The following is a 26,614-nucleotide window of genomic DNA, read 5'->3' on the forward strand; positions in this document are numbered from 1 at the left end:
ACTGTGCTGTAGTGTTCTACGGTTCTATGGTATTTGAGATGGGTGATGGTAGAATGCTGTTCAACTGGACAGTGCACGCTCATACATTGAACTTCCAGCAATATGCTCACCAGACCATTCCAGTGGTGGGAGTCAACTATTCATATTATAAAGTTTAAAGAATGATTTCTCTAGTTCAGTGAAAAACCTACATCTGTGGAGTCTTGTTTAAAAAAACATAATAAAGTTATTTGAATGGAAATTTATTTTGAACTGTTTCCTAACAAGGCATTTGAACAGCTGTTATGTTCTGAGATTCCATAAACCACAAGGAATGTATTTGTCTCCTATTCTATTAGTTGCTAAAGAAATATTTTCCTATTTGGTCTTCAGATGGTACTATGAGAATTTTAGTCTAATTGAACTTCAGAATTAAGTTTGAAGTAATGTTGTGGGGCTTTTCTTTCGAGAGACTGTTAGATAAGCAAGATTTCAAACTGAAATCATGACAGTGCAAAAACTAGATAAAAAGACTTTTGAAGGCTTCATTGTGGGGGTTGTAGGGTTATTAAGGATTAGGGGCTAAGTAATGCTCCTTGTTTATAATTATTTTGTAGCATCTTGTCTGAAGTATGGCAGCTCTTTGAATGTAACATTCTTTTGTGTGGATTGAGATCAATAAGTGAGCTGAAGCCAAGAGAATTCAATTCAAAATAGCACGAGTGCTATGTGTGCTCGTATCTACTTAGACTACGAATGGGAAGCTAATATTGCTTGTTTGATATTTTGATTTAGAGACTAAACAAGTACTGAATGAGTGGCAACACGAGTGAATTTGCAGATGCTGGAAATAAATAAAAAACACAAAATGCTAGCAGAACTCAGCAGGCCAGACAGCATCTATGGGAGGAGGTAATAACGACGTTTCGGCATTACCTCCTCCCATAGATGCTGTCTGGCCTGCTGAGTTCTGCCAGCATTTTGTGTTTTTTACTGAATGAGTGGGTTGCCTTATTAAGAAAGGTTGCATCTACTGGAGTTTGAAAGAGTGAGTGGGGACTTGACTGAAATGTGTGATATCCTAAGAAGTCTTAAGAGGGTGGAGAGGATACTTCATCATGTTCAAGAAACTTAAAGCTGGGCTCATATTTTAAAATAAGGTATTTGTCAATTTAAGACAGTTACGAGGCAGTGATTTCTTTCCCCCAAGGGTTGTTAGTCTTTGGAACCCTCTTCATAAGATGGTGGAAGCAGAGACTGAAATACATCTGAATTCACTGTAAATCAGCTGTGATCCTATTCAGTGGCGGAGCTGATCTGCCTACTCCTGCCTGTAATCTGCAGGATTGTACATGCACTCCATCTGTTTAAAGGGGGTTGGGTTGTCGGTACACGCATATAACTCTTATGGGCAGAGAAAAGCCAAATTAACAAATTTTTTATTGTGATTCCTCTTGTCCATGTAGGTGGAATCTGAAGACCAATTTGAGCGAATAGGAGGAAGTTCAATAGGAGGTGGTACATTTTGGGGACTTGGAGCTTTGCTGACAAAAACAAAGGTGTTTATTGTTGTTCTGTCTTTTGTTCTTGTATGCTTAATTATAGCTAGGTTTGAAGTAACTTTTGATTCTGTTTTATAGTCAACTGCTTCAAGAATAGGCGTGACTGTACTGTTCCGTATGAGGTTTTAAACAAAATAAAAAGACTTGCATTTTACATCTTTAATCATCACAAAATGTTCCAATGTATCTTAAACGATTGAAGTGGTTTTGTAATGTAGTCACTTCTATTTATCATTTGTAGTAGCTCATTTAGCTACAGCAAATTGGAAAACTGATGTTGACAGAGGGACAAATATTGGTTAGGGCACAAGGGCAAATACTTCAGCTTTCTATTCACAGTGCTGTGGAATTATAGATCCATCTAAGGAGGTGGCTGGGGAATTATTTTATTTAATATGTTACAAAAAATGGCACCTTTAATAATGCAGCTGGCTTCTTAATTGGACATGAGTGTGTCAATGTAGATATTGTGCATATCTTGCTGAAGTAGCGGCTAAACTCATACCTTTCTGTTTTGGAGATGAGAGTGCCCTACAGTTATGACCGACATCTTCAATCCATGCCTTCAGTAACAATAATAATGATGACAGGTGCTCTATTCTGCTGAAGTTTCCAGTTAAAATATGGTCTTGTTCAGTGAGACATTGGGTTAAATCAGGGATTGCTGGCCAGTGCAGCTTAAAGGGCCTGAAGGGTCTATTCTGTGCTGAAGCTCAATAATTAATAAATAATTCATTAATTGAGTGAGTGACGATCAAGAAGAAGCCAACCTAATTTGAAATACGTAAGGATCTTTGACAAATGTAAGGCATCTTAAACTCTTGAATCTTTTCTCCATTAAGAAAAAAAATGATTGGTAAGGAAGCGGGACAAATATTTCCTTTTCATTTTTAAACTCTGCTGAAGTTTTCTTCCACTTTGCTTTAATGTTCCAAACTCTGTGTATTAAGTCTGGAGCAAAATTCACAATTTTTAGGACACTAGGACACTTTAGGTTCAGAAACTATTTTCCGAAGTTTTTCTTTCTACACTCTAGTTCCTAAGGTTGACTTAACTAATTTATGGTTTACACCTAATTTTACTGTATTCTTTTCCTCCCCAGCGCTTCGATGAATTATTGCAGCTTGCCTCAAGAGGGCAGCATACAAATGTTGACATGTTAGTTCGTGACATTTATGGAGGAGAGTATGAATGCTTTGGGTTGACTAGCAATCTTATAGCTAGTAGCTTTGGAAAATCTGCAACTACTGATAAAGGTAAGGTGTTGTTGGTAAATTTGAGGCTTTTGTTTGTCTTTTGAAAGACAATACCCAATACCACAATACCCAAGGCCTTTTTTTAACTACTATTTTTGGCATGTTGGACTGACTTACTGTAGAATTGAAGACTTTGAGACTTAATGTAGTATAACTGAAGTTTATTACTGCTAATAAAATACAGATCCTCATCTGTGTTCATTTGTTCCAGAGTAGTTATTAAGAAAAGCAAAGTTTGAGATTTTTGGTGTTTTGGAATAAACTAATAATTCATCCATCCATAACTCAGTTGTGCTGTTCACTTCACTGAAACCATTCAAAGTCTATATTGTTTTTCTGTGCCTAGAATTTACTAAAGAGGACATGGCCAAAAGTTTACTTCATATGATCAGCAATGACATAGGCCAACTGGCTTGCCTGTATGCCAAACTTCATAACCTTAGCAGAGTTTACTTTGGTGGTTTCTTTATCCGAGGACACCCTGTAACCATGCACACGATTACTTACAGTATCAACTACTTCACAAAGGTACCACTTGTGGGGATATTTGTGGATGATGGTGGGGGGTGGTGTTATGGAAGCTGGGACTACGTGAACTGCTTATTACAAGTAATTCTAAATAGCAGCCAAATAGTATAATATTTAACTTCTATGAATTTAGTCTCTTGATCTCTTTGCATATATAAAGTATGAAATTCAACAGAATGACAAATTTATCATTTACCACTGGTTTTATCTCTCTTGGTGGCTAGGGTGAAGTCCAGGCACTCTTCTTGAGACATGAAGGATATCTTGGTGCCATTGGAGCCTTCCTAAAGGGAGCAGAGGAGGACAGTAAGTGTTTGTATTCATTGTATTCATTCAGCTGTTATTAAAATCTAAATATTCTTACCTCTGCCTGATAGATACTGCATTGTTGGTTCAGTTATAAGTGAAAGTAGACCTTTCAGTCATTTGATTCTGATCTATTTCTCATTTAGATCATTGCTGAGATCTGTCTTTAACTTTTTTACTTTGTTTCTTTAACATCATCTTAACAATCTATTATCTGTTTAGAAAGCTTTAATTAACCCAAATCTCAGCATCATTTTGGTAGCAGGAATTCCAAACTTCTATGATCTTTGATGTGAAGTAGTGATTTCCGATCTCTTCTCTAGCCCTGAATTTGTTATGGCCCTGTGTTCTGAATTCTTCACAAGCAGAGATGGTGCTAGTGAAGAATTCAGAACACAACATTTACCAGCATTGTTTACGCCTGTGTTTATCTTAGATTTTTGTTGCTCTCTATTCAAAGGATGTAAATCATTATAATGTGGGCTATCCTTATCATGTAGTCCTAGTGAAACTCAGCTTGGTTTACTTGACTAGAACATTTGCCCCTTGTCAGAAGATCCAGAACTTATTTGCTGTATAAGGTGGTATTCTGCAGGGTTTCTGAGTGTGTATTTGTTTTTTGGTAAATCTGCTTGATTCTAGTACTTTTTCATTGTTCCCAGAACTGCTGCCTTTCCATAACCATCTCATTTTGTTACATTTTACCATTTCTTTTACCTTTCAGATCCTAATCAATATAGTTGGGGGGAGAACTATGCTGGCAGTTCGGGTTTAATGAGCAGCACACCTGATGTACATCCAATGCAGCGAACACGAAGTGGAACGGTATGCGGCTGTAAATCAGAATTGTTATTTTGCACTGAGTTGCCTGTATATAAAATCTTCCATTCAGAATGTATTGAATGCAGTCTATGTATTAGGCAAAATACTCCAATATTCATCAGCTGGTCTTCTTTAAGGATAGTTGTAAATAGTGAGCAGGCTTGGGGATACCAGGAAGTTGGTGGCATTGTACATTTTTGACTAGAATAGTACAGGATAAATTTAGGCCAGTTTTAAAATTTGTGTAATGTAATTTGTTCCAAATGATTTGCAAGAAAGTTCTTGATTATGCTTTCTTGTAGTGCAAATTAAAGTGTGGTAGTTGTAATTCCATGTTTGTGGCACATTACAGAATTTGGGTTTATGCTGACAATGGAGAGATTCTTTAAGGATATTCTCTACAGTAGGGCCTACATTTGCAGTGTCAATTCACAATATAAGCACTTTATGATTAATTCACACACTGAATCATCTTATCACAAAAAATATTTTTAATGCCAGCATTCCATGAAAGGTAACATTTTGTGCATACATTTCACAAGGAGACAATGAATTGCACAGAGGAATAGAGAGTTTAAGGAAGCGAGTGGGGGCAGTGGGCACATTTTGCACATCACAGTTCCTGTGGAGACTTGGATTGTGTAGATGAAGAAACAGTTTAAAAGAAGTAAGTGGGAGCAGTTGGCAAATTTTGTGCACCACAATTCCCAAGAAGACATTGAATTGTGTAGATTGTTCTTTCTTACTTTTCTCGCCCTCTTTCTTGGATTTAAACCAGGGTTGCAGGAGATGGCAACCAGAGCTCCAGAACAGATGGTGGAATGTTTGTGAAGAAAGATGGAGTATGGTGGAACTAATCTTCTAAGCTGCGTACATTTAATTGCAAGGAGTATTGTAGGAAAGGCGGATGAACTTAGGGCGTGAATCAGCAGGTGGAATTATGATGTTGTAGCTATTAGGGAGACTTGGTTGCAGGAGGGCAGGACTGGCAGCTCAGTTTCCGGGGATCTATTGTTTTAGACATTTTAGAACAGGAGGGATTAAAGGGGGAGGGGTGTCAATACCAGTCAGGGAAAATGTCATGGCAGTGCTCAGACAGGACGGACTGGAAAGCTTGTTTAGTGAGGCTTTATGGGTAGGACTGAAGAATAGTAAAGGGATGACCCTGTTAGTGGGATTACAATATATACCACCCAAGAGCTTGCGGGATTTAGAGGAACAAATTTTTGAAGAGATCGCAGACCGTTGCAAGAAACCTAAATTTGTGATAGGTGATTTTAATTTTCCACATATTGACTGGAACTCCCATACCGTAAAAGGGCTAGATTGGAAAGAGTTTATCAACCGTGTTCAGGAAAGTTTCCTTAATCAGTACATAAAGTCCTAAGTAGAGAGAATGTAATATTAGATCTTTTATCAGGGAATGAGACAGCGCAAGTTACAGAAGTTTGTGTAGGGCAGCACTTTGCATCTAGTGACCATAATGCCATTAGTTTCAAGGTAACTATGGAAAAAGACAAGTCTGGTTCGAGAGTTGAGATTCTAAATTGATGGAAGGCCAATTTTGTTGGCATCAGAAAGGATCTGGCAAATGTGGACTGGGAAAGGTTGTTTTCTGGCTAAGGTGTACTTGGTAAATGGAAAGCCTTCAAAAGTGAAATTTTGAGAGTACGGAGTTTGTATATTCCTGTCAGAATAAAAGGCATGGATAGCAGGTTTAGTGAATCTTAATTTTTAAGAGATATTGAGATCCTGGTTAAGAAAAAGAAGGAGGTGCATAGCAATTATAGGCAGGCAAGAATAAATGAGATACTTCAGGAGTATAAGAAATACAAGAAACACAAGAGAACAAGAAGTGGTAAAAGAAGGAAAGCAAAAAGAAGACATCATACAAGGTGAAGGGGAATCCTAAGGGTTGCTACAGATACATTAAAGGCAAAAGGATAACAAGGGGCAAAATTGATTTTCTGGATGATCAGAGTGGTAATTTGTGTGTGGAGCTGAAAGAGATGGGGGAGATCTTAAATGGAATTTTTTTGCATCTGTATTTACTTGGGAGACAGACACAGTCTAAAGTGTAGCAAAGCAGCAGCGAGGTCATGGATCATATACAAATTAGAGGAAGAGGTGTTTGCTGTCTTGAGGCAAATTAAGGGTGGATAAATCCCAAGGGCCTGACAAGGTTTTCTCTCAGACCCTATATGAGGCTAGTGCAGAAATTGCAGGGTCCCTAACATCCTTAGTCATGGGTAAGATGCTAGAGGATTGGAGGATAGCTAATATTGTTCTGTTATTTAAGAAGGGCTCGAAAAATAAGACAGGAAATTTTCGGCTGGTGAGCCTGTCATCAGTAGTGGAAAAGTTTTTGGAGTTAGTTTTAAGGACTGGATATACAGGAATTGATTGGGAATGGTCAATGTAGTTTTATGTCTGCCCAATCTTATATAGTTTTTTGAGGAAGTTACCAGGAATGTTGATGAAGGCAAGGCAATGAATGTTGTCTACATGGATTTTAGCAAGGCCTTTGGCAAGGTCCCGCATGGGAGGTTGGGCAAGGAGGTTCAGTTGCTTGCATTCAAGATAAGGTAGTAAATTGGATTAGACATTGGCTTCACAGGAGAAGGCAGCAAGTGTTAGTAGATGGTTGCCTCTCGAACTGGAGTCTTGTGACTGGTGGTGTGCCGAAGGGATTGGTGCTAGGTCCGTTGTTGTCTGTTATCCATATCAGCACTCTGGATGATATGCTAAAGTAGATCTGTAAATTAGCAGTTGACACCAAGATTGGGGTGATGTGGACAGCGAAAAAGACTGTCAAAGCTTGCAGCGGGACCTGGACCAGCTGGAAAATTGGGCTGAAAAATAGCAGATGAAATTTAATGAAGACAAGAGTGAGGTGTTGGACTTTGAGAGGACCATACACGGTCTTACTCAGTGAGCGGTAGGACACTGAGGAGTATGGTAGAACAGAGGAATCTGGGAATACAGATCCATAATTCCTTGAAAGTGTTGTCAAGAAGTTGTAAAGAAAGCTTTTGGGGCACATTGGCCTTCATACTCAATGTATTGAGTACAGGAGTTGAGATGTTCAAATTGTATAAGATGGTGAGGCCTAATATGGAGTTTTATGTACAGTTTTGGTCACTAACATGCAGGAAGAATATCAATAAGATTGAAAGAAGCAGAGAAAATATACAAGGATGTTGCTGGGACTTGAGGACCTGAGTTATTGGAAAGGTTGATTTAGGTTTGTCTTTATTCCCTAAAATGGAGAAGATTAAGGGGAAATTTGATAAAGGTATACAGAATTGAGGGGTAGAAATAGGGTAAATGCAAGTAGGCTTTTTTCACTGAAGTTGGGTGTGACTGCAACTAGAGGTCATGATTTAAGCGTGCAAAAGTGAAATGTTTAAGGGGAACATGAGGGGGACCTTCCTCACCCAGAGGGTGGTGAAAGTTTGGAACAGGCTGTCAACACAAATGGTAGTTGCAGGTTCGATTTCAATGTTTAAGAGAAATTTGGATAGGTACATGGGTGGGAAGGATGTGGAGTGCTACAGTCCGGGTGTAGGTTGATGGGATTAGGTAGATTAATGGTTCGCATGGATGCTTCTGTGGTGTAGTGTTCTATGACTCTGTAAAGTTTTTTGCTAAAAATAACACATGATTTTTGTATTTTCAATATTGATCTGAGAAGATTTAGGTTTTTATTTTGAAATTGCAGTCTAATTCATACAGCAATGCAAAAGTGTATAAGGCTAGTATGAGTTTTGTCAAAGGTTTCTGGGTATCTTGGTAGCATCAGTGGACTGATATCAGTAAGTACTGTCAGATGGAAATTTCCCAAGGCATAGTCTTAGCTTTTAATGAAGGGAGGTTATTTCATGTATAAGGATGAATTAAAATGACCGTTGGGAGAAAAATACCTATTACCAAGAAGATATTGCAAATAACTTGAAACCCTTTTATTAAACTGGGGAGTATTTTTGCATTAAATCACACTAGAACTAGCTGCAAATTTAAGATTTGTTCATTTCCAAACTGTTCTTCAACTTAAACATTCTTCTACTGAACTAGCCTCAATAATTTAATGGTAATGTGTTTAAGGGCTGAAATCCCCCCCCCCCCCCCCCCCCCACACACTCTTATCTGCAAGTCTGAGATAGAATTTCTGGAAAGTTGGTGGAAGAAATCCAGCTGGTGAGAGTTTGCTTGTTGGGGAATACAGGATACATCATTTAGTAATTTCATTCATTTTGAGTATTTACATTCTAACATGCATCTTTCATTCCTTTCTGGTCTCTTCCATGTTCTGTTAATCCTTCTACAGTTTTCAGTAAGTGATCCTCTTCATTTTACCACTCCCCCACCTTTGTCTTGTTGCATTAGCTTCCTTGTATCATTCTTTCCCATTGAAAGAAGGAATGAAAAGTAGTAATCAGCAATTTCATGGACAATTGGCATTGAAGACAAATGGCTGATTAGTCATGCTTTTAGTTGTAGTCATAACTTTCCTTTGCAGTGTAGTAAGGAATCCAGTAGTAGGGTGGCACAGTAGTGTAGTGGTTAGCACATCACTTTACAGTATCAGCGACGCGGGTTCAATTCCCGCTGCTACCTGTAAGGAATTTGTATATTCTCCCCGTGACCATGTGGTTCCCTCCGGGTGCTCTGGTTTCCTCCTACAGACCAAGGATGTACCTGTTGATAGGTTAATTAGTCACTAAATTGTCCTGTGATTGGGCTAGGGTTAAATTGAGGGATTGCTGGGTGGCACGGCTTGAAGGACTGGAAGGGCCTATTCCAATAAATAAAATCCATTATTGTTTGATTCAAGGTACAGCTAATGTTTGCCATTTTCCTTGGAGAAAATTGCTGGATACTATGCTCAATTTGCAGATCTGTGCTTGTTTAAACTTGAAGTGTAGTACCCATGCTCTGGGGGAATAAAAAATACAACTGTTTTATTCCTTTGGATGTACTGTGGTCTTTCCAAAGCTGCCAAATGAGAATGTACTAAATCCAGGTAGATAAATTGAAATCAGTGTATTGTTTGTATTGATAATTAACAAAGATTCAAAGGGTCAGCAATCTGTGTAGTCTAAATTCTCCAGTAGCTGATTGATAAATGGAACATGTAGTTTTGCTATTGATATTTTTTTTTAATAGTTATTACATGAATAGCTGAGAAGGGCTGATTATGTTGGCCTGTATTTAAAACTTCAAATGCATAATCAAAGTGTAATGATGAAGCAGATATGACACTATAGAGTTATCCAACTAGCCCCACTCCCTTGCTCCTTCCCCATTTCCAGCAGGTTTTTAAAATTGATTTTCTTTATAAGTTTCTACAATGCGAGAAAACAAAAAAAGTAAAAATAGAGGTTTATACAGTGCAAAACAAACATATCAAGTGTACAGTTCATAACGATTAAGTAAAAGCACCCATAGTAGAATCGTATAAAGTTAGTTACCACCCCACCCTCCCACTACCCAACTCCAAGCCAACCTTACGATATATAAAAAAGTTAATCAGAACTTTTATCACCACAGAGCTGTATTTATAAAAAGAAGGTATATTGCCTACTACCTAAACTATAATATGTTTGCACATAAAAAAAACCCATAGATCTTAATTGTAAGAAGTTGGAAGTAAGGGATTTAAATGCAAAAGAAAAAAAGGAGGGATGCACCCTTAATCTAAATGGGAATTAAGAAAATATTCAAGAAAAGGTCCCCACACCTCTTGGAACTTCTTGGAAATTAAGAAGTGAATAATGAATCTTTTCAAGATCTAAGCAGGACATAATGTCTCTGCTCCTTCCCCATTTCCAGTAGATTTTTTCTTCGCCCATAAGTGATTATTGAATGCATTATGAATAATTGAGCTTTAATGCATCCATCAGATTTGCCTCCACCACTACCCCTGGCAGTGCATTGCAGGCACCCACCACTCAAGTTCAAGTTTATTGTCATCTGACTGTGTGTATGTATGTATAGAACCAAACGAAATAACATTCCTCCAAAATGTATATCACATACAGCACATAAATCAAAATATTATCACAAATGAATTAATAAAATCTGATTTGAAGTGTAGGTAGTGTGCAACACAGGTAAGCAGTGGTAGTGATGAGACCTCAGTTGAAGAAGCTGTTACCCAGTCTGGCAGTCTTAGTTCTGATGCTCCTATACCTCCTTCCTGACGGTAGTGGATCAAAGAGATAGTGGTAGGTGGTAGGAATGCTCTACAATGCTTCAGGCCTTTTGTACACAATGCTCCAGGTCAATGTCACAAATGGGGAGAGGAGGGGGAGGGAAGGAGATCCTCTCAGTGGTTTTAACCTTGGGGGCCAATGCCTTGTAGTATCCATATCACACAATGATGCAGCCAGACAGGACACTCTCGATGGTGCACATGTAGAAAGTTGTTAGAATGTGGGTGCACGCCTCAATCTCATCAGAAAATGTGAACATTGCTTTGCCTTCTTGACTAATGAGGAGATGTTTAGGTCCAAGTTAGATGGTCCATTACGTGCACACCAAGGATCTCTCTCATTCTCTCCACTGAAGAGCTATTGATGTGCAATGGGAAATGGTTGACCTGCACCTTGTTGAAGTCCTCAATCACCTCTTTTGTCTTGTCCATTTTGAGACTCAGGTTATTGTATTCACACCATTTGACAAGCCTTTCTACCTCTTCCCTGTTTGCCGACTCTTTGTTGTAAATGAGGCAAACCACTGTTCTTTCATCACCAAACTTGATGATGCGGTTTGAGCTAGATTTGGAGTGCAGTCATGAATCAACAGTGTGAACGAGAGCAGGCTGAGCACACAACTCTTGGGGGCACCAGTGTTCAGCATGATGGAGCTCCAGATGTTGCTACCAACTTAAACTGACTGGATTCTTTCCGTCAAGAAGTCCAAGATCCATTTACAGAGAGATGTTAAGTCCCAATGAGGACAGTTTACCCACTAACCTCTGAGGGATGATAGTGTTAAATGCCAAGCTGAAGTCGATGAACAACATACAAAGTGTATGAGGCATCATTTTCTAGTTGAGACGAGATGGAGTAGAGGGCCATAGCTATGGCATCATCAGTGCATTGGTTTGAGCTGTAGGCAAAATGGAAAGGATCCAATGTGGGATTTTATACAATTGGGTACAATTTATACAATTTATCACCAGCCATTCAAAGTATTTCTTGATTTTTGATGTCAGTGCCAATGGGGGCTAATCGTTTAGACCAGTTACCATCACTTTCTTGTGCACCAGAGTGATGGTGGCTGCCTTGAAGCCTACAAGGACAGCGTACTGTTGCAAAGAGATATTTTAAAAAATCTCTATTAGCTGGTACCCAACCAGGTATGTTGTCCGGCCCTGCAGCTTTGCCTTGGTCACCCTGGATTAGATCCTCCTCACCTCATCTCGACTGCAGTCAGACAATGTGCCTGTTCCAAAGGGGAGAGGAGTCTTTCCTTGATATCACATCATTCATTGCGTCTGTATAAGAAAAAAAAATGTCCTATATATCTCCTTTGAACTTGCCCTTCTCACCTTAAATGCACGCACTCTACTGTTAGATATTTTAACCCTGGGTAAAAGGTACTACCTGTCTGCTCCATCAATGCCTCTTGTAATCTTATTAACCTCTATTTAACACTCCAGAGAAAACAACCCAAGTTTGTTGAACCTCTCCTAAGATCACATGCCTTCTAATCCAGACAGCGTTCTGGTAAACCTCTTTTGCACCGTCTCTGAAGCCATGACATCTTCTCTACAGTACTGTGCATAGTACGCCTGGATTTTTTAAAATAAATTTTGCTTTAGATGTTTATTTTTTGTCTCCTGCATTAGTGTCAGTAGAAAAGAGCAAATTTCCAAACATTCATTTTCCAAAAAATTAAATGTTACAGAGAATGTCTGTATTTTGTTAAAGAAAGTAACATATTAAGTAAAAGACCACTTTTCAAATAAAAACCTGATTACTTTGTAGGCATATACCCTAGAGCATGATTAAACAAAGATAAAAAATGACATGAAGAGTTGAATGAAACAGAAACAGGTATAGAAGAATCAAACTTGGCGAAGGACAACCAAATTAAGAGCTGAGGGTGTGGCAGATGTGACAATTTAACCTTCAAATCATCAATTGTTACACCATTGCAAGAGTAGGCAGTGCAGCAAGACACAAGCTGGTCAGCCTGCATTAGCAAGGTCTCTCCCAAGAAGTAATTTTGCAGCAGACAGAAGTTTCAAGATGTGCTGTCCAAGCTCTTTTGAAGAAATACAAAGAAATGGGCTAAGTTGAGGACCAGAAATGGAGTGGTCAACCGAAAGGTGGTCACACCAGATATTGATTTGATTTCGTTTTTTGCTGTTTACTGCTCTTTATAGTAATTTTTTTTTGATATTTAGAAAGTTTTCATGAGTTTTGGAAGCATCTTTGCTTCAGTTTTGGAAGCTTCAGATTTTTTTTTTACATATGCCTAAAATGTTTGCACAGTACTATATAATGGGAAAACTAGAAATGATTGCAGTGCTCCAGATGTGGCTTAACCTGAGTTTGATAAAGTTGCAATATAACTTCCCAACTCTTGAATTCAATTCTACGATTAATAAAGGCAATCATGCCAAATGCCTTTTTATTCTAATGTATCTTTCTCTGTAGCTACTTTCAAGTACCTATAAGCTTAAATATGTCACGTGCTAGCTGACATTCCAAAACATTTCTTTGACATTCTTTTATAGAACATAGAACAGTATAGGCTGTTTGACCTTTTAACCTACTCCAACATCAATCTAACTCTTTCCTTCAGCATAGCTCTATTTTTATTCATTCATGTGCCTCTCTAAAAGTCTCTTAAATGTGCCTAATATCTGCCTCTACCACCACCATTGGCAGTGTGTTCCATGCATTGCTATTCTCTATGTTAAAAAGAAATCCCCACTATACTTCCCTTCAATTACTTTAAAATATGTTCTGCCATATTAGCCATTACTCCCCTGGGGAAAAAGGTGCTGGCTGTCCTCTTATACATCTCTATCAAGTCATCTCTCATCTTCATTTGTTCTAATGAGAAAAGCCCTAGCTTGCTCAGTTGTTCTTCATAAGACATGCTCTCTTTATCCAGACAGTATCCTGGTAAATCTCCTCTGCTCCTTCTCTAAAGCTTCCATATTCTTTCTATAATGAGGCAACCAGAACTGGACACTCTAAGTGTGATCTAACCAGAGTTTTGTAGAGTTGGAACATTATCTCAAGGCTCTTCAATTTAAATCCCTTGACTAATGAAAGCCTGCACACTATATGCCACCAGCAACTTTGAGGTATTTATGGATGTGGACCCTAAAATCCCTCTGTTCCTCCATCCTGTTATTACCTTGTACTCTGACTTCAAGTTTGACCTTCCAAAATGTATTACTTCACATTTTTCCAGATTGAACTTCGTCCGCCACTTTTCAGACTAGCTCTGCATGCTGACAATGACTTATTGTTACCTTTGACAATCTCCTACACTAATCACAACACCACCAGCCTTGGTGTCATCTGCAAACTTAGTCTTGATATCTTTTGGATATATATAGAATAGACTCCAATGCTCCATTTGGGTCTAAGCAGTGTTTTATAAAGATTTAGTGAGATGTTCTTAGCTTTGTACTATTAATGCCTTACTCTATGCATTAATAATATCTTGTATGCTTTGTTTGGTTTCAACGTATTGAGCCATCTTCAAAAACGTATACGTTTGAACCTGCCATGTTACAACCAACCAAGTAATGGAACTTGGAGTCCTGAATTCTCAAATCATGGCACAAATGTTTGAAATAATATTTATGTGGGGAAGAAGGTACATAAACAGACACTTTTTTTTCCAACTTTCATTTTGTTGATGCATGAGCAGATGTCACAGCTTTGTGAACAGAAAATTGAGATATTGACTGTTGACCGTACATCCTTTCCCCGTTCATGTAACTTGGATTGCTTATAGTTACACCTGCAGTTCCATCTGATTGTGCATTCCCTTTAATATCACACTACTCTGTTTGTTTTCTCATTATTCCTGCCAAATTAAGCTACTTCACTATTATGTTTGTTAAATTTTATCTGCTGTCAGTCTGTATTGTTGAGATTTGATTCCTCTTCCTTGGTATTTATTGCATCCTTAGCTTTGTGTCATCTGCAGACTTTGAGATGGTGCTTTGTGTGTCAAATTATAGGAGTGTACAAAAAAAGAACAGTGGTCTCAACACTGATTCTGTAAGTGGGGGAGGATGCCGGTATGGAAGTGACATTGCGTGTATAGTTAGAAGGAGGCATCTGTGTTTGTGTTGTCCTTATCTAAGAGACAGAGTTCCCAATAACTCTCTACTTCTCCCCCTTTAAATATATGCTCCAACTACTCATTATCACTTTAATTTTGCTAATGTGTGGTACTTTATCAAATGGTTTTTGGAAGTCAAATATTGAACATTAACCACACTATCCCTTACTCATCCTTTATTTCACCAAAGACCATGATTATAATTTTAATTCATCAATGCACTTTGCTCAGAACAGTTATCTCCAATAATATTAAGCTGGCTTGTGAACATTGAGTTGTAACTTTTGTCTAACTGTGTCTAACACTTCTCCATTTTTTAAAGAGAATTGGAAAATTGTGATTAGAGCTGCTGCAATTTCAACATGTACTTTCCTCAACAATTGAGGATGCATGTATCTGGAGTGGGTAAAGTTTCCACTTTTGACAATGCTGATATAAATGTTTCATATGGAAGAAAACAACACTGGTATCCAGCTTAGCACTGCCCCACAGATTGATTTATTATAGTGCTGGTTGTTCTCCAGTCTGAACGTGTTATTTTCTGTACTTAGTAAAAAGACATCTGCTTGGGCTATGCACAGCTGTGCCAGGAACCTAGCATGAATCCTTGCCTTCCCCAGTGCCGTGTGATGTTGTCGTGGGTATCTGAGTGCTGGGAGCCTGATGTGAATCCTTGCCCTTAATCTCTGCTTGCCAATTGGTTCTCCTCGAGCAGTGAGTTGACCTGTTGCTTGGAGAGAGGCTTGTTGTGACAGCTATCCAGGAGTAACAGTGAGATACTTGATGCTAAGTTGTGGGGTTCAGGACTGTAACTCGGCTTACATAGTGAGTGTAAGACATTGATAGGATTTTGCAGTGCTTGCTTCTTGTGTTGACAGATTGCATGGATCCAGTGGTCTCCCTGTGTCTTTGTTTAACTCCACAGCTTTCCCTGCCTACAGATTTCTCTGTGGTAGCAAGTTCAATGGTGGTACTTTAGAGAAAGCTTTGGACCAGGAGAGCTGTGCAGCATAGAAGGGGACACTGTTTCCATCACATCCAATGAGCAGTGATCAGAGATGTCTGTCAGCACGTGGAACTACCTCTGTCATTGTCTAGAAACAGCATGCACTCATCTTGCTGTCCACAGTTGCAGTACTGAAAGGCCACATCATACCCCTGCGCCCCCGGCCTGTCTAACATCAACTCTACAGTCAGCCTCTGGTTCACTGCAGGTTCCTGGTGCAGCAATGCTTCATGTATGTTATAATTACCCCTTTCAGGACTGATTCCAATGGTGCTTTGTGTGTGCTAGGTGAGGTTACTGGCATTGTTGCTTTTATTTATGAGCTTCTATACATTATGACTGGTTCCTCCACTACCTCCTTTATGACTAGCTTTTATGGAAATAGAAGTAGAATGAATTCTGTTTTCCTGCTTTTTGTGTCTGCAATGCTTTTAAAGCCTATTAGTTTAGAGGCACATATTAGTATTACTGCCAGTGTGAAATGGAAGAAGCTTTAATTGTTGTCGGCATAAGCACAGAGCCATCTAGGTTTTGCTTGCATGTGATCCATGCTTTCATGAAGTGAGAAATTAAAAGGAAGCATTGCTTTGGACAGTAAACTCAAGTTTGGTTCATTGGCAGTTTGACATGTTGGAGATGGACCGACTGGAGCGGCAGCTGGTGAATCTTCCCCTCCTGCTCGATGCATCATCGTACGTTCCAGATACAGTTGACCTCACTGAAGATGCCATGGCAAGGGAGTATTGGTTGAGCTGCTTTGAAGATGCTTTAGATGGTGTAAGTTACATATATGTAGATGCATAGAATGTATATTACTAAAATAGGTCATTCAACTCAACAGGTATTTGCTGGCCTTTTTCCCCCCCCATTTGGGATTATCAAGACCCCTTCAGTGATACTCCCCCAAACTTCAGGAGCTGCTGCTGCTAAAATAGAAATGTTCAACTTGATCTTCTTAAAAATAACTAGAAAATATTGTTATCAAGTTTTCTTTTGCCCCTTACCAACTTCTGGCAATTGAAGGTGCTGACATCTTCTGTAAGTCCTGTTGCAGATAAAATTCATCATGTGCAAGCATAAACAATAATGCAATCAAGCAGCTCTGCCATTAAAAGACTGATCTTATTTTAAGATTTACATCTTGCATTTCCAAAAATATTTCCTGAATATTATTCGGAGAAAATTTACAAGGATGTTGCTTGGTCTTGAGGACCTGAATTAATGGGGAAATGTTGAATAGGTTAAGACTTTATTGAAACATATGAGAAGATATTTGATAAAGATATATAAAACTCTGAGAGGTTCTATGCATGCAGGCTTTTCCCCCTGAGGTTGGGTGAGATTAGAACTAGAGGAGATGGGTTTAAGTTGAAAGATGAAATATTTAAGGGGAACTTGAGGGGAAAATTCAGTAGGTGGTACAAGTGTAGAGTGAGCTACCAGTGTAAGTGGTGGATGTGGGCTCAAATGCAACATTTAAGAGAAGTTTAGATAAGTACATGGTTGAGAGGGGCATGAAGGGCTATGGTCCAGGCACGAGTAGACTGGACTAGGAAGAAAAACAGATCGGCAAGGACTAGATGAGCTGAAGGGCCTGCTTCTGTGTTGTAGTATTCTAGGACTATGGCTCTATGGAATGTCCAGCTTTTTGTTTTGTTGTCCTTAATGAAGCTAAAAGTGTAGATTCTCAGCAACTGCCCAATTTGAGATCAAACAAACTTTCAATTGAATGAGATGTATATGTCTTATCCTCGCAATCAAGCGAAATTAAATTTGCAGCTTTTAAGGCCATTATTAATGAATCTAGATGCTTATCTTTGTATTGTCAATGGTTCTTCTATGGGTTGCACTCTCCCCTCATACATAATGCCAACTTGTATATAAAACTGCGATAGTGCTGCGCAATTAGAATAGTCATGCATTGAATGAGACTTTAATCTACGGTCTTTTTTACCATCTGAGATAGTCATCTCATCCATGTTTTCAAGAAAGTAAAAATAATTATTTCTGATGTTCTGGCCATGATTTATCCCATACCCTTTATTATACAAGTATTATCTGCTCATGTTGTTTCTTCTGTTGCTATTTTTGAGACCTTTGCTGCATTCAAATTGGCTAACACGCTTTGAGTGGTATATTAGAACAGGAGTTATACTTAAGAAGTATGTAACTAGCTGTAAATTTGTTGTGGGACTTCTTGACTTGTATAAGGTACTATATATTGTAAATATAAGGTTTCTAGTTCATTTATAGCAACTGCAGAAAGAAGGCTGAAGGCTAGGGTTTGTGGTCCTGTCTAGGTGCGTGGATGCCAATGTCCACTCAGTCATTCATAAGCTTCTAATATGGAAGTAGGCAATGGTATAGGCACTTGACAAGTTAGGCAGCATCTGTGGAGAGACAAAGCAGAATTGCTGTCAAGACTGGGAAGGTTAATCATCATAAGGCAATGGCTCTGTTCCTGTCTCCTAACTTGATGAATGTTTTTACTGTTTTTTTAGTTTTTATTTCAGTCTTTTAGCAACTTCAGTTTTTCAGCTTTATTAATGTAGGGTTCTGTAACTTGTGCAATGCATATAAGTTTACTTCTAGAATGAAATGTGATGTTTGTCATTTATTGTCATTTTTGGTTGCTGTGGGCTTAGATAATGTGGGCCCTTACTAACTGCCCCAGATCCACTAAATGGATACACTTTACTGCACTAATCTACCAAGGAAAATGTATCTGTTTGATAACTCTAATTTGCAAGTCCAGAAGTTCTGGATTGTGCAGAAAATTTGGTCCCATCTGAGTAACATTGGTTTATCCTGCTGACAGGAAAGAGGATAGGCTTTTAGGTTAAGTCATCATGGAATGCAGTTTTAGAATACCCTTTTTAAAAAAAAAAAGCAAAGGAAGTTGTATTTAATTCTGAATGTCACTTTTAAGGCTGTAGAGTGTGTGCATAATTGACTTAGTAAAATGTTTCCAGGGCAAGGGACATTAATTTTGTGGATAAACTCTAGTTCCCCTATGAACAGAGAGGGTTTGATTGAGGTATTTAAAATCCTGAATGAGAGAAACCAGTTCTATTGATGGTAATATCAAGAATCAAAAAATGGAGGTGGGTGGCAAAGGAACTAAAAGTGCAATGAAAAACAGTGAGGTGTTAGGATCTGATATAAGGGAGTACCTTAGTGTCAGAGCAGGGAAAATAGTTTAAAAAACAAGGTTATAGATTGTTTATGTGAGCATACAGTATCTGTAACAGGATAGATGAATTAATAGCACAAGTATAAATTACGTGTAAAGTGTAATGGATATTATTTAATAGCTGTTACAGAAAAGGCTGTGAATTTGATTAATCCCCTAAAACAGGGGTTAGTTGGTGGACACCAGCTTGGGAATCCCTGCTCTAAGAGAAAGGCAAACTAGAAAGGGATAATTCCATTTTAATTCCATTTCCATTTTAATTCCCTTTATTATTCTTTTAATAAAAGCATTAAAGGAAGAATCTTATCTGATTAGTTCAAATATAAATGAGTGACAGGTGAAAATAAACAATGAAGGGCAAAAAAAAGATGAGGAAGTATGTAGGTCCCCAAGCTCTAATACTAATGTAGATAACAGTTTTGTTAAAGAAGTTAGAGATGTGGATAGCAAAGCTACTGCAGCAATCATTAGAGGATTTAATCTGCATTTAGATTGGGCAATTTAAATTAGCAGTAAACATTTGAAAGAGGAATTCATGGATTAAATAAGAGATGGTTTTGTAGATCGGTGTGAGGGAAGAGGTTTTAAATCTAGTATTGTGTAGTGAGGGTGTGTTAATTGATGATCTTTGGGGATCCTCGCTCAATACATAGTAAAAATTTAGAAATAAAAATTACTTTCTAGGACAGTACGTAGTATGAACTGGTTGTGGTCAATTGGGAAACTGAATCAAGAAAAATGATAGTTTTAAAAAAAGAATACATGTGTTATTAATAATGGATATCCTTTTTAAGGCAAAACGTATGGAAAATAATTCAGCTGTAACTATTGGGAAATTAAAGGCAACGTATGATCAAAGGAAAAGGCTTATAATGTTGAACAAATTAGGAACAAGGTAAAGGAGAGTACAGTAAATCTGGTATATTCAGGATGTTGATGGTGCCAGACTGGATGATTTTCCTCGCTATTGGATGTTATTCCCAGTGGGAAGCAGAGCCCTAACGAGTTTCAAGATAGAACAATAAAAGAATAAGGGAGTGTGCAAAACTGGGCCTCATTGTGTTTCAAGGGAAATGAGACCGTAAGTATAAAGGAAGTGTGGGAAATGGGGCACCAGTGAGTTTAAAAGGAATTTTACCAAATATCATCTGGTGAGTCAGGTGCCAAACCATCTGGGTTTCTGAATAGTTGATAGCATATTATCTGAACTTTATTATAGAATATGGGAGTGATCTAGCAAGAAACACAAAAGTAAATTTCAAGAGATTACAACGATCCATGAACCCATGAACACAGCCTCGTTTTCCATTATATACACTGTTAAATATTATATTTTATAGATTTTTCTCTTAGCACTGTGCTACTGCCACCAAACAATACATTCCATGCCATTTGTCAGTGATAATAAATTTAATTCAGATTAATTTGGTAACTTACAAAGACAAGAATAATTAAATCTTGTAAGGATAAAATATTAGAGAAATAAATGTTTTGCCAGCCTTCTTGCAAAAGATATAAAAGAAATAAGTAAATGAGGTACTGAAAGAATTGACAATACTTGAAAAAAATTCTGGTGATGCAGTAAATAGGACTAAAAGGTGATAAGTGCATAGGACATGATGACCGACATGCAAGGATTTTGTAAAAGCTGATTGTGGTGTTACTGGCTCCACTGATTGATATCTTCCAACATTCCTGAGATCTTATGCTTGTTCCCATAGATTGGAAAGCAAAAACGTAACCTCATTGTTTTCGAAATGAAGGAGAAAGAAATTGGGGATCTATAGACCAGTCATTAGTAGGGAAATCACTGGAATATATTATTAGAGAAGTGGTAAAAGGACACTTAGAAAACAGTAAAACATACAAAGTTATCATGGGTTTTGACAGGGTAGGTATAGAGATGTTATTTCTCCTGGTTGGTTTGATAATTCTCAAAATAATGGGTCTGCAGTTCAGAAGTGGATCTTGGGAATTCTCTACCAAAGGGGGTTGTGGTGGCTCAATCACTGAGTAAACACAAGCCAGACTGATTTTTTTTTTAGGTATTAAGGGCATCATGGGATGAGGGTTAGATCAGGAAAGTGGTGTTAAAGTTCACTCATAATCTTATTGAATGAGGAAGTAGGATTGAGTGACAAAAAGCCATATCCCTTTTGTGTTCTTGTGATATTAAAGGCAGCATGGGAGACCGCTGTGTGGTGTCAAAGACACAACAAGAGATTGGTGTGGATTTAAAGACTACAAAGGAGTCATGTGCCCACAGTTCAAAGGCAGATTGGAGGTACCAACCCTGAGAGGCAGAGTAGGAGACTGATGCTCTGAGTTTCTGGTCATTGAAAATACTGAATGATGGCCTTTAAGAATGATGCTTTTGTTTCTGTAGGTTGAATCTGTCTTATGCTGTGAAATGGGTCTTTGGTACCCACCAATTCAGTCACACAGCACTGTAAGGTCATCATCTGCCAACATCAGGCAATACGAGGTGGGAGAGTCTTGGAGGTGCTGGTGGGATAAGGTCTGGGCTTGGTGTTCTTTGCAGTTGAGGTAGTGAGGTATCTTGGCATTTAATGTCAACAAAACCAAAGAATTTGAGGTGATTTGGTACTTTACAGATGTGCGGTGGAGAACATTCTGACTGATTGCATCATTGCTTGGTATGGAGGCTCCAATGCACAGGACTGAAAGAGGCCATAGAGGGTTGGACACTCAACTAATTTCATCACGGGCACAAACCTTCCCAACATCGAGGAGGATATCTTGGTGCCTCAAGAAGGTGGCATCCATTATTAAGGGCCCTCACTACCCAGTACATTCCCTCTTCTTACCTACCATCAAGGAAGACGTACAGGAGCCTCAAGGCCCACACTAAATGATTTGGGGACAATTTGTTTGCCTCCATCAGATTTCTGAGTGCTCCATTAATACTATCTCACTATCCCTCCTTTGCACAATTTATTTGTTTTAAAAATTTTTTAAATTGTAACAGTAATTTTTATGTTTAGCACTGTACTGCTACAAAACAACAAATTTAACAACATTAATGATAATTAACCTGGTTATGATTTTGATTCTGATTCAGTGAGGGCAGTCTGGCAGCGGGGGAAGGGGGAAGTAGGACAAAAATGAGAAGTAAGGCCAGGACTGAATTGAGTGGCAGAAATTGAAGGGAGTCTCTTAAGGAAGTGGTTTGAAGCAGATAGGGGATCGGCAGAAGTGGGAGAAGGCTGAGAAAGAGGTGTTGATGACATTGTGGGTGTGTCTTTATGTATACATTTAGTGTATGTCTCCAAGCATGTTCTAAGTGTACAGTAGAGTCTTGTTCATTTGCTTTTGATTTCCTTGTCATTGACAATGAACTTGACTTGTCAAGACCCTGTTGATGTGCAACAGCCAACCAAGTTAAAAGAATACATGCATGGACATCTGCCATTTCTCAGATCTGGAATGGAAATTAGTTATTCTTACCCTTAAAGTGATGAAGAAGCAACAGTCTTGAATAGAAGTTGTGGAAGGAGAGCTTTAAGGTAATGTTTTCTGAATGGGATAAATGGCAGAAAGCCATATACCTTCTTCTCAGTATAAATTTGATACCAGGTTCTGCTCTATTGAAGTACCTTCTCATATAGCACACACAAACTATATGTTGTCACTTTGTGTTCAAAGTTGCCACTGTTGATTATACTTCAATAGTTATTTTTTTAAACAAGATTATATGGTTCAGATATACAAACGCAGTTAGCTAACTAACAGCGGTTTGCATACATGGAACAGTATAGCACAGAACCGGGTCCTTTGACCCATGATGCTGTGCCGACCCTTTAATCTACTCCAACACTTTAACACAATCTAACAATAACTCTTCCCTCTCACATAGTTCTTCATTTTATTTTCAACCATGTGCATAAGAGTGTCTTAAATGTCTCTAATGTATCTGTATACCACCACCCCTGAAGGTGTGTTTCGCGTATCCACCACTTTCTGTGTAAAAAGCCAAACCTGTCCTCCAATCATCTTAAAGTTATGTTCTCTTGTATTAGCCATTTGCGTCCAGGGTCGGCAAAGGAGCTGGCAATCCCCTCTGTCTTCTTATTGTCTTATACACCTTTAACAAATCAATTCTCATCCTTTTCTCCAAAGAAAATAGCCCTAGTTCACTCAACCTTTCCTCATAAGATATGCTCTCTGATTCAGGCAGCAGCCTAGAAAATAACCTCTGCATCCTCTCTAAAGCTTCCACATCCTTCCTATAATAAGATGACCAGAACTGAACACAGCTTTTTATGTGTTAAAGTTATCTGATGGCGCTTCATTGTCTGATTATGAGATCACTAAAAGCTGAGTTAAAAAAATGGATACATCTTAATGATTGATTGAAAAAGTAGCTTTAATGAGGTGATGAAAGGAGAAGTTAGGGAGAAAATTGAAGAGGTTAGCCAAGTTAGCTAAATTCACTTGTTCATTGGTGGAAAGAAAGAAAATGAGGATAGAGTCTGACTGTTGGGTTGGGTCAGTGTAAGGAAAGAATTAAATTTGATTCTTCCTTGGTATATACTGAAATAAAATGGAAGTTTGAAAGACAAACTGGTTTTTGCTTGGAATGTGGTGATAACTGGAGTGTGTATGCACATCCTCAAAATACTGGTGAAGAATGTTTTCCTCCTCACAGACCCATTGTCTCTGTTTTCTAAGTTTTGTGTCTGAGCTGAGGGTCGCAAGAGACTGCTAAGGAATGGAACAGTACTGGGGTAAGAGTTAGAGTTTTGTAACGATCGTGATGAGTATGAAAAGGTGCACTTCCTTTGTGCAAAAGGGATATTTTCTCTTGGGCTGGGTCATGATTAATGTTAGTGCTAAGAGTTGGAGATGGGGACAAGAATGGAGAGAGGGAGAGGAAGATATGAAAAGTTGTCATATTCGTGGTTCCCTCCAGCATTGTACAGATTGGCTTATTAAATGATATAAAGATTATTATTGTTTTCTGTACTACTACATTAATGATTTGATCATTTGTCTTTCTTTTTGTATTGTATGCTTTATACTACTAATAAAGCGATTTCTTGTGTCTATTAACATGTACAGTGCCTCCTTTGTTTGTGAATGTTCCTGGCTGAATCAGAAAAGAACACAGGATAAATTTAAAAATATTTTCTTTACAGTCAGGTATCAAAAACACATCATCAGCTGTGGGGCAGATTTAAACTGACCATGTTTGGGTGGTATTTAAATCTTAACCTGAGCTGATCTCCAACTGTGAATTTATAACATTCTGGGACTTGAGGGAATAAATTCTTAAATAGCTAGGAAAGTAATAGAAAGAGTTGAGTCTAGAGGTAACAAAAGCTTGTATTTCAATGAATGTACATTATGGAAAGCTATCTGAGTCAAAGATAGGTATACCGTAATTGTGGTTGTGGTTTGGAGAGTATTATGAACTTGGAATTGTGTCACCAGATGTTTGATAATTTCAACCTTTTGATGTGCAATTAATACTGTAACATGTTCAGAAAGTATAATTCTTGTCAAGTCGTTGTGAGGGGAGTTACAGAAAATGAATGGCTCTGTTTACTCATGTTACATTAGTAGTTAAGAAGGGAATGATAGAAGCAGCACCTAGTTTCTTGGGCTGACTGATACAAGAAAATTTCCAAGTCACTGAACATCCCTTGGAGTACAGTTAAGTTAATCATGAAGAAATGGAAAGAATATGGCACAGCTGTAAATCTGCCTGGTGCAGGCCATCTTCAAAAACTGAGTGAACATGCAAGAAGGGGACTAGTGAGGGAGGTCAACAAGAGATCTATGACAACCTTGGAGGAGTTACAAGCTTTGGTGGCCGAGATGGGAGAGACTGCGCATACAACAGCTGTTGCCCGGGTGCTTCACCAATTGCAGTTTTATGGGAGAGTGGCAAAAAGAAAGCCACTGTTGAAAAAACTCACATCTAGGGTTTGCCAGAAGCATCTGGAGCAACTCTGATGTCAACTGGAAGATGATTCTATTGTTTGATGAAACCAAAATCGAGCTTTTTGGCCATCAGACTAAACGCTATGTGTAAGTCAAAGACCACACATCATCAAAAGCACACCGTCCCTACTGTGAAGTATAGTGGTGGCTGCATCTTGCTATGGGGATGCTTTACTGCAGCAGGCCTTGGAAGGCTTGTGTAGAGGGTAAAATGAATGCAGCAAAATACAGGGAAATCCTGGAGGAAAACCTGATGCAATCTGCAAGAGAACTGTGACTTGGGAGAAGATTTGCTTTCCAGCAAGGCAATTAAATAAGAACATAAGCAGGAGTAGGCCATTTGGCCCATTGAGTCTGCTCCATCATTCAATAAGATCATGGCTCAAACGTTTCCACCTACCTGCCTTTACCTCATAACCCTTAATTCTCCTACTATGCAAAAATCTATCCAACCTTGTTTTAAATATATTTATTGAGGTAGCCTCCACTGCTTCATTGGGCAGAGAATTCCACAGGTTTGCCTCTCTTTGGGAAAAGCAGTTTCCCTTCATCTCCATCCTAAGTTTACTCCCCGAATCTTGAGGCTATGTCCCCTAGTTCTTGTCTCACCTACCAGTGGAAACAAGTTTTCTGCCTTTATCTTATCTATCCCTTTCATAATTTTATATGTTTCTATGAGATCTCCCCTCATTCTTCTGAATTCTAGCGAGTACACTCCCAGGCAACTCATAATCTAACCCCCTCACCTCTGGAATCAACTTGGTAAACCTCCTCTGCACTGCCTTCAAAGCCAGTGTATCTTTCTTCAAGTAATGAGACCAGAGCTCAAGCATAAAGCCAAAGCTCCACAGGAACGGCTTCAAAACAACAGTTAATGTCTTGGAGTGGCCAAGTTAGAGTCCTGACCTCAATCCAATTGAGAATTTGTGATTTGACTTGAAAAGTGCTGTTCACTCATGATCCCCATGCAATCTGACAGAGCTTGAGCAGTTTTGTGAAGAAGAATGGGAAAAATTATAGTGTCCAGATGTGCAAAGCCGATAGAGACCTATCGACACAGGTTCAAGGCTGTAATTGCTGCCAGAGTTGAATCTACTAAGTACTGACTTGAAGGGGGTGAGTAATTATGCAATCAATTATTTTGTCTTTAATAATTGTAATACCCTTAGACCAATTTGTAGAAATTTGTTTTTATTTTGACATGGAAGAGTCTTTCCTGTTGATCAGTGTGAAAAAAGTCAAATTTAATCCACTGTGATTCAATGCTGTAAAACAACAAAACATGAAAACTTCCAAGGATGGTCAATACTTTTTATAGGCACTGTAATTCACTGATTGTAAAAATGCTTCTGGGTGATGAGGAACAACATGTCCTTGTTACTCCTCCTGTATGTTGCTGCAATATGAAACCGTGTTTAATTTCCTTTGTTTCAGGTAGTAAAGCGGGCGATCGCTAGCCAACCACAGTCCCTGGATGCCCCAGAACGAGCAGAGAAGTTTCGCCAGAAATATAGGCACAAACTTCAGACATTGAGGCACCAACCATTGTGAGTTTTGAGTGGATCCCCATTACTTGTAGTTTGCTCCACAAACACCCAATCCTAATGTATTCATCACTTCAAAATTCACTTTAAGCCTTCTGGCTCCGAGTTTCAGTGTAATAAATATTAAT

At 38.5% G+C, this 26,614-nt stretch overlaps 1 protein-coding gene across 3 annotated transcripts in view; it reads left to right on the forward strand.

The window, feature by feature from the left end:
* pank4 (pantothenate kinase 4 (inactive)) overlaps nt 1-26,614 on the forward strand; it is a 78,181-nt gene that overhangs the window by 20,750 nt on the left and 30,817 nt on the right. For 2 of the 3 annotated variants that reach the window (XM_073032096.1, XM_073032098.1), the window contains 7 exons: nt 1,446-1,538; nt 2,644-2,797; nt 3,144-3,325; nt 3,550-3,631; nt 4,356-4,456; nt 16,404-16,559; nt 26,377-26,489. In XM_073032096.1, coding sequence (XP_072888197.1) covers nt 1,446-1,538; nt 2,644-2,797; nt 3,144-3,325; nt 3,550-3,631; nt 4,356-4,456; nt 16,404-16,559; nt 26,377-26,489 — 881 coding nt within the window. The remainder of the gene's footprint in view (nt 1-1,445; nt 1,539-2,643; nt 2,798-3,143; nt 3,326-3,549; nt 3,632-4,355; nt 4,457-16,403; nt 16,560-26,376; nt 26,490-26,614) is intronic. The other variant, XM_073032097.1, reaches the window with a different exon arrangement.

Source organism: Hemitrygon akajei, chromosome 29, assembly GCF_048418815.1.
Source record: "Hemitrygon akajei chromosome 29, sHemAka1.3, whole genome shotgun sequence".
Taxonomy (NCBI): domain Eukaryota; kingdom Metazoa; phylum Chordata; class Chondrichthyes; order Myliobatiformes; family Dasyatidae; genus Hemitrygon; species Hemitrygon akajei.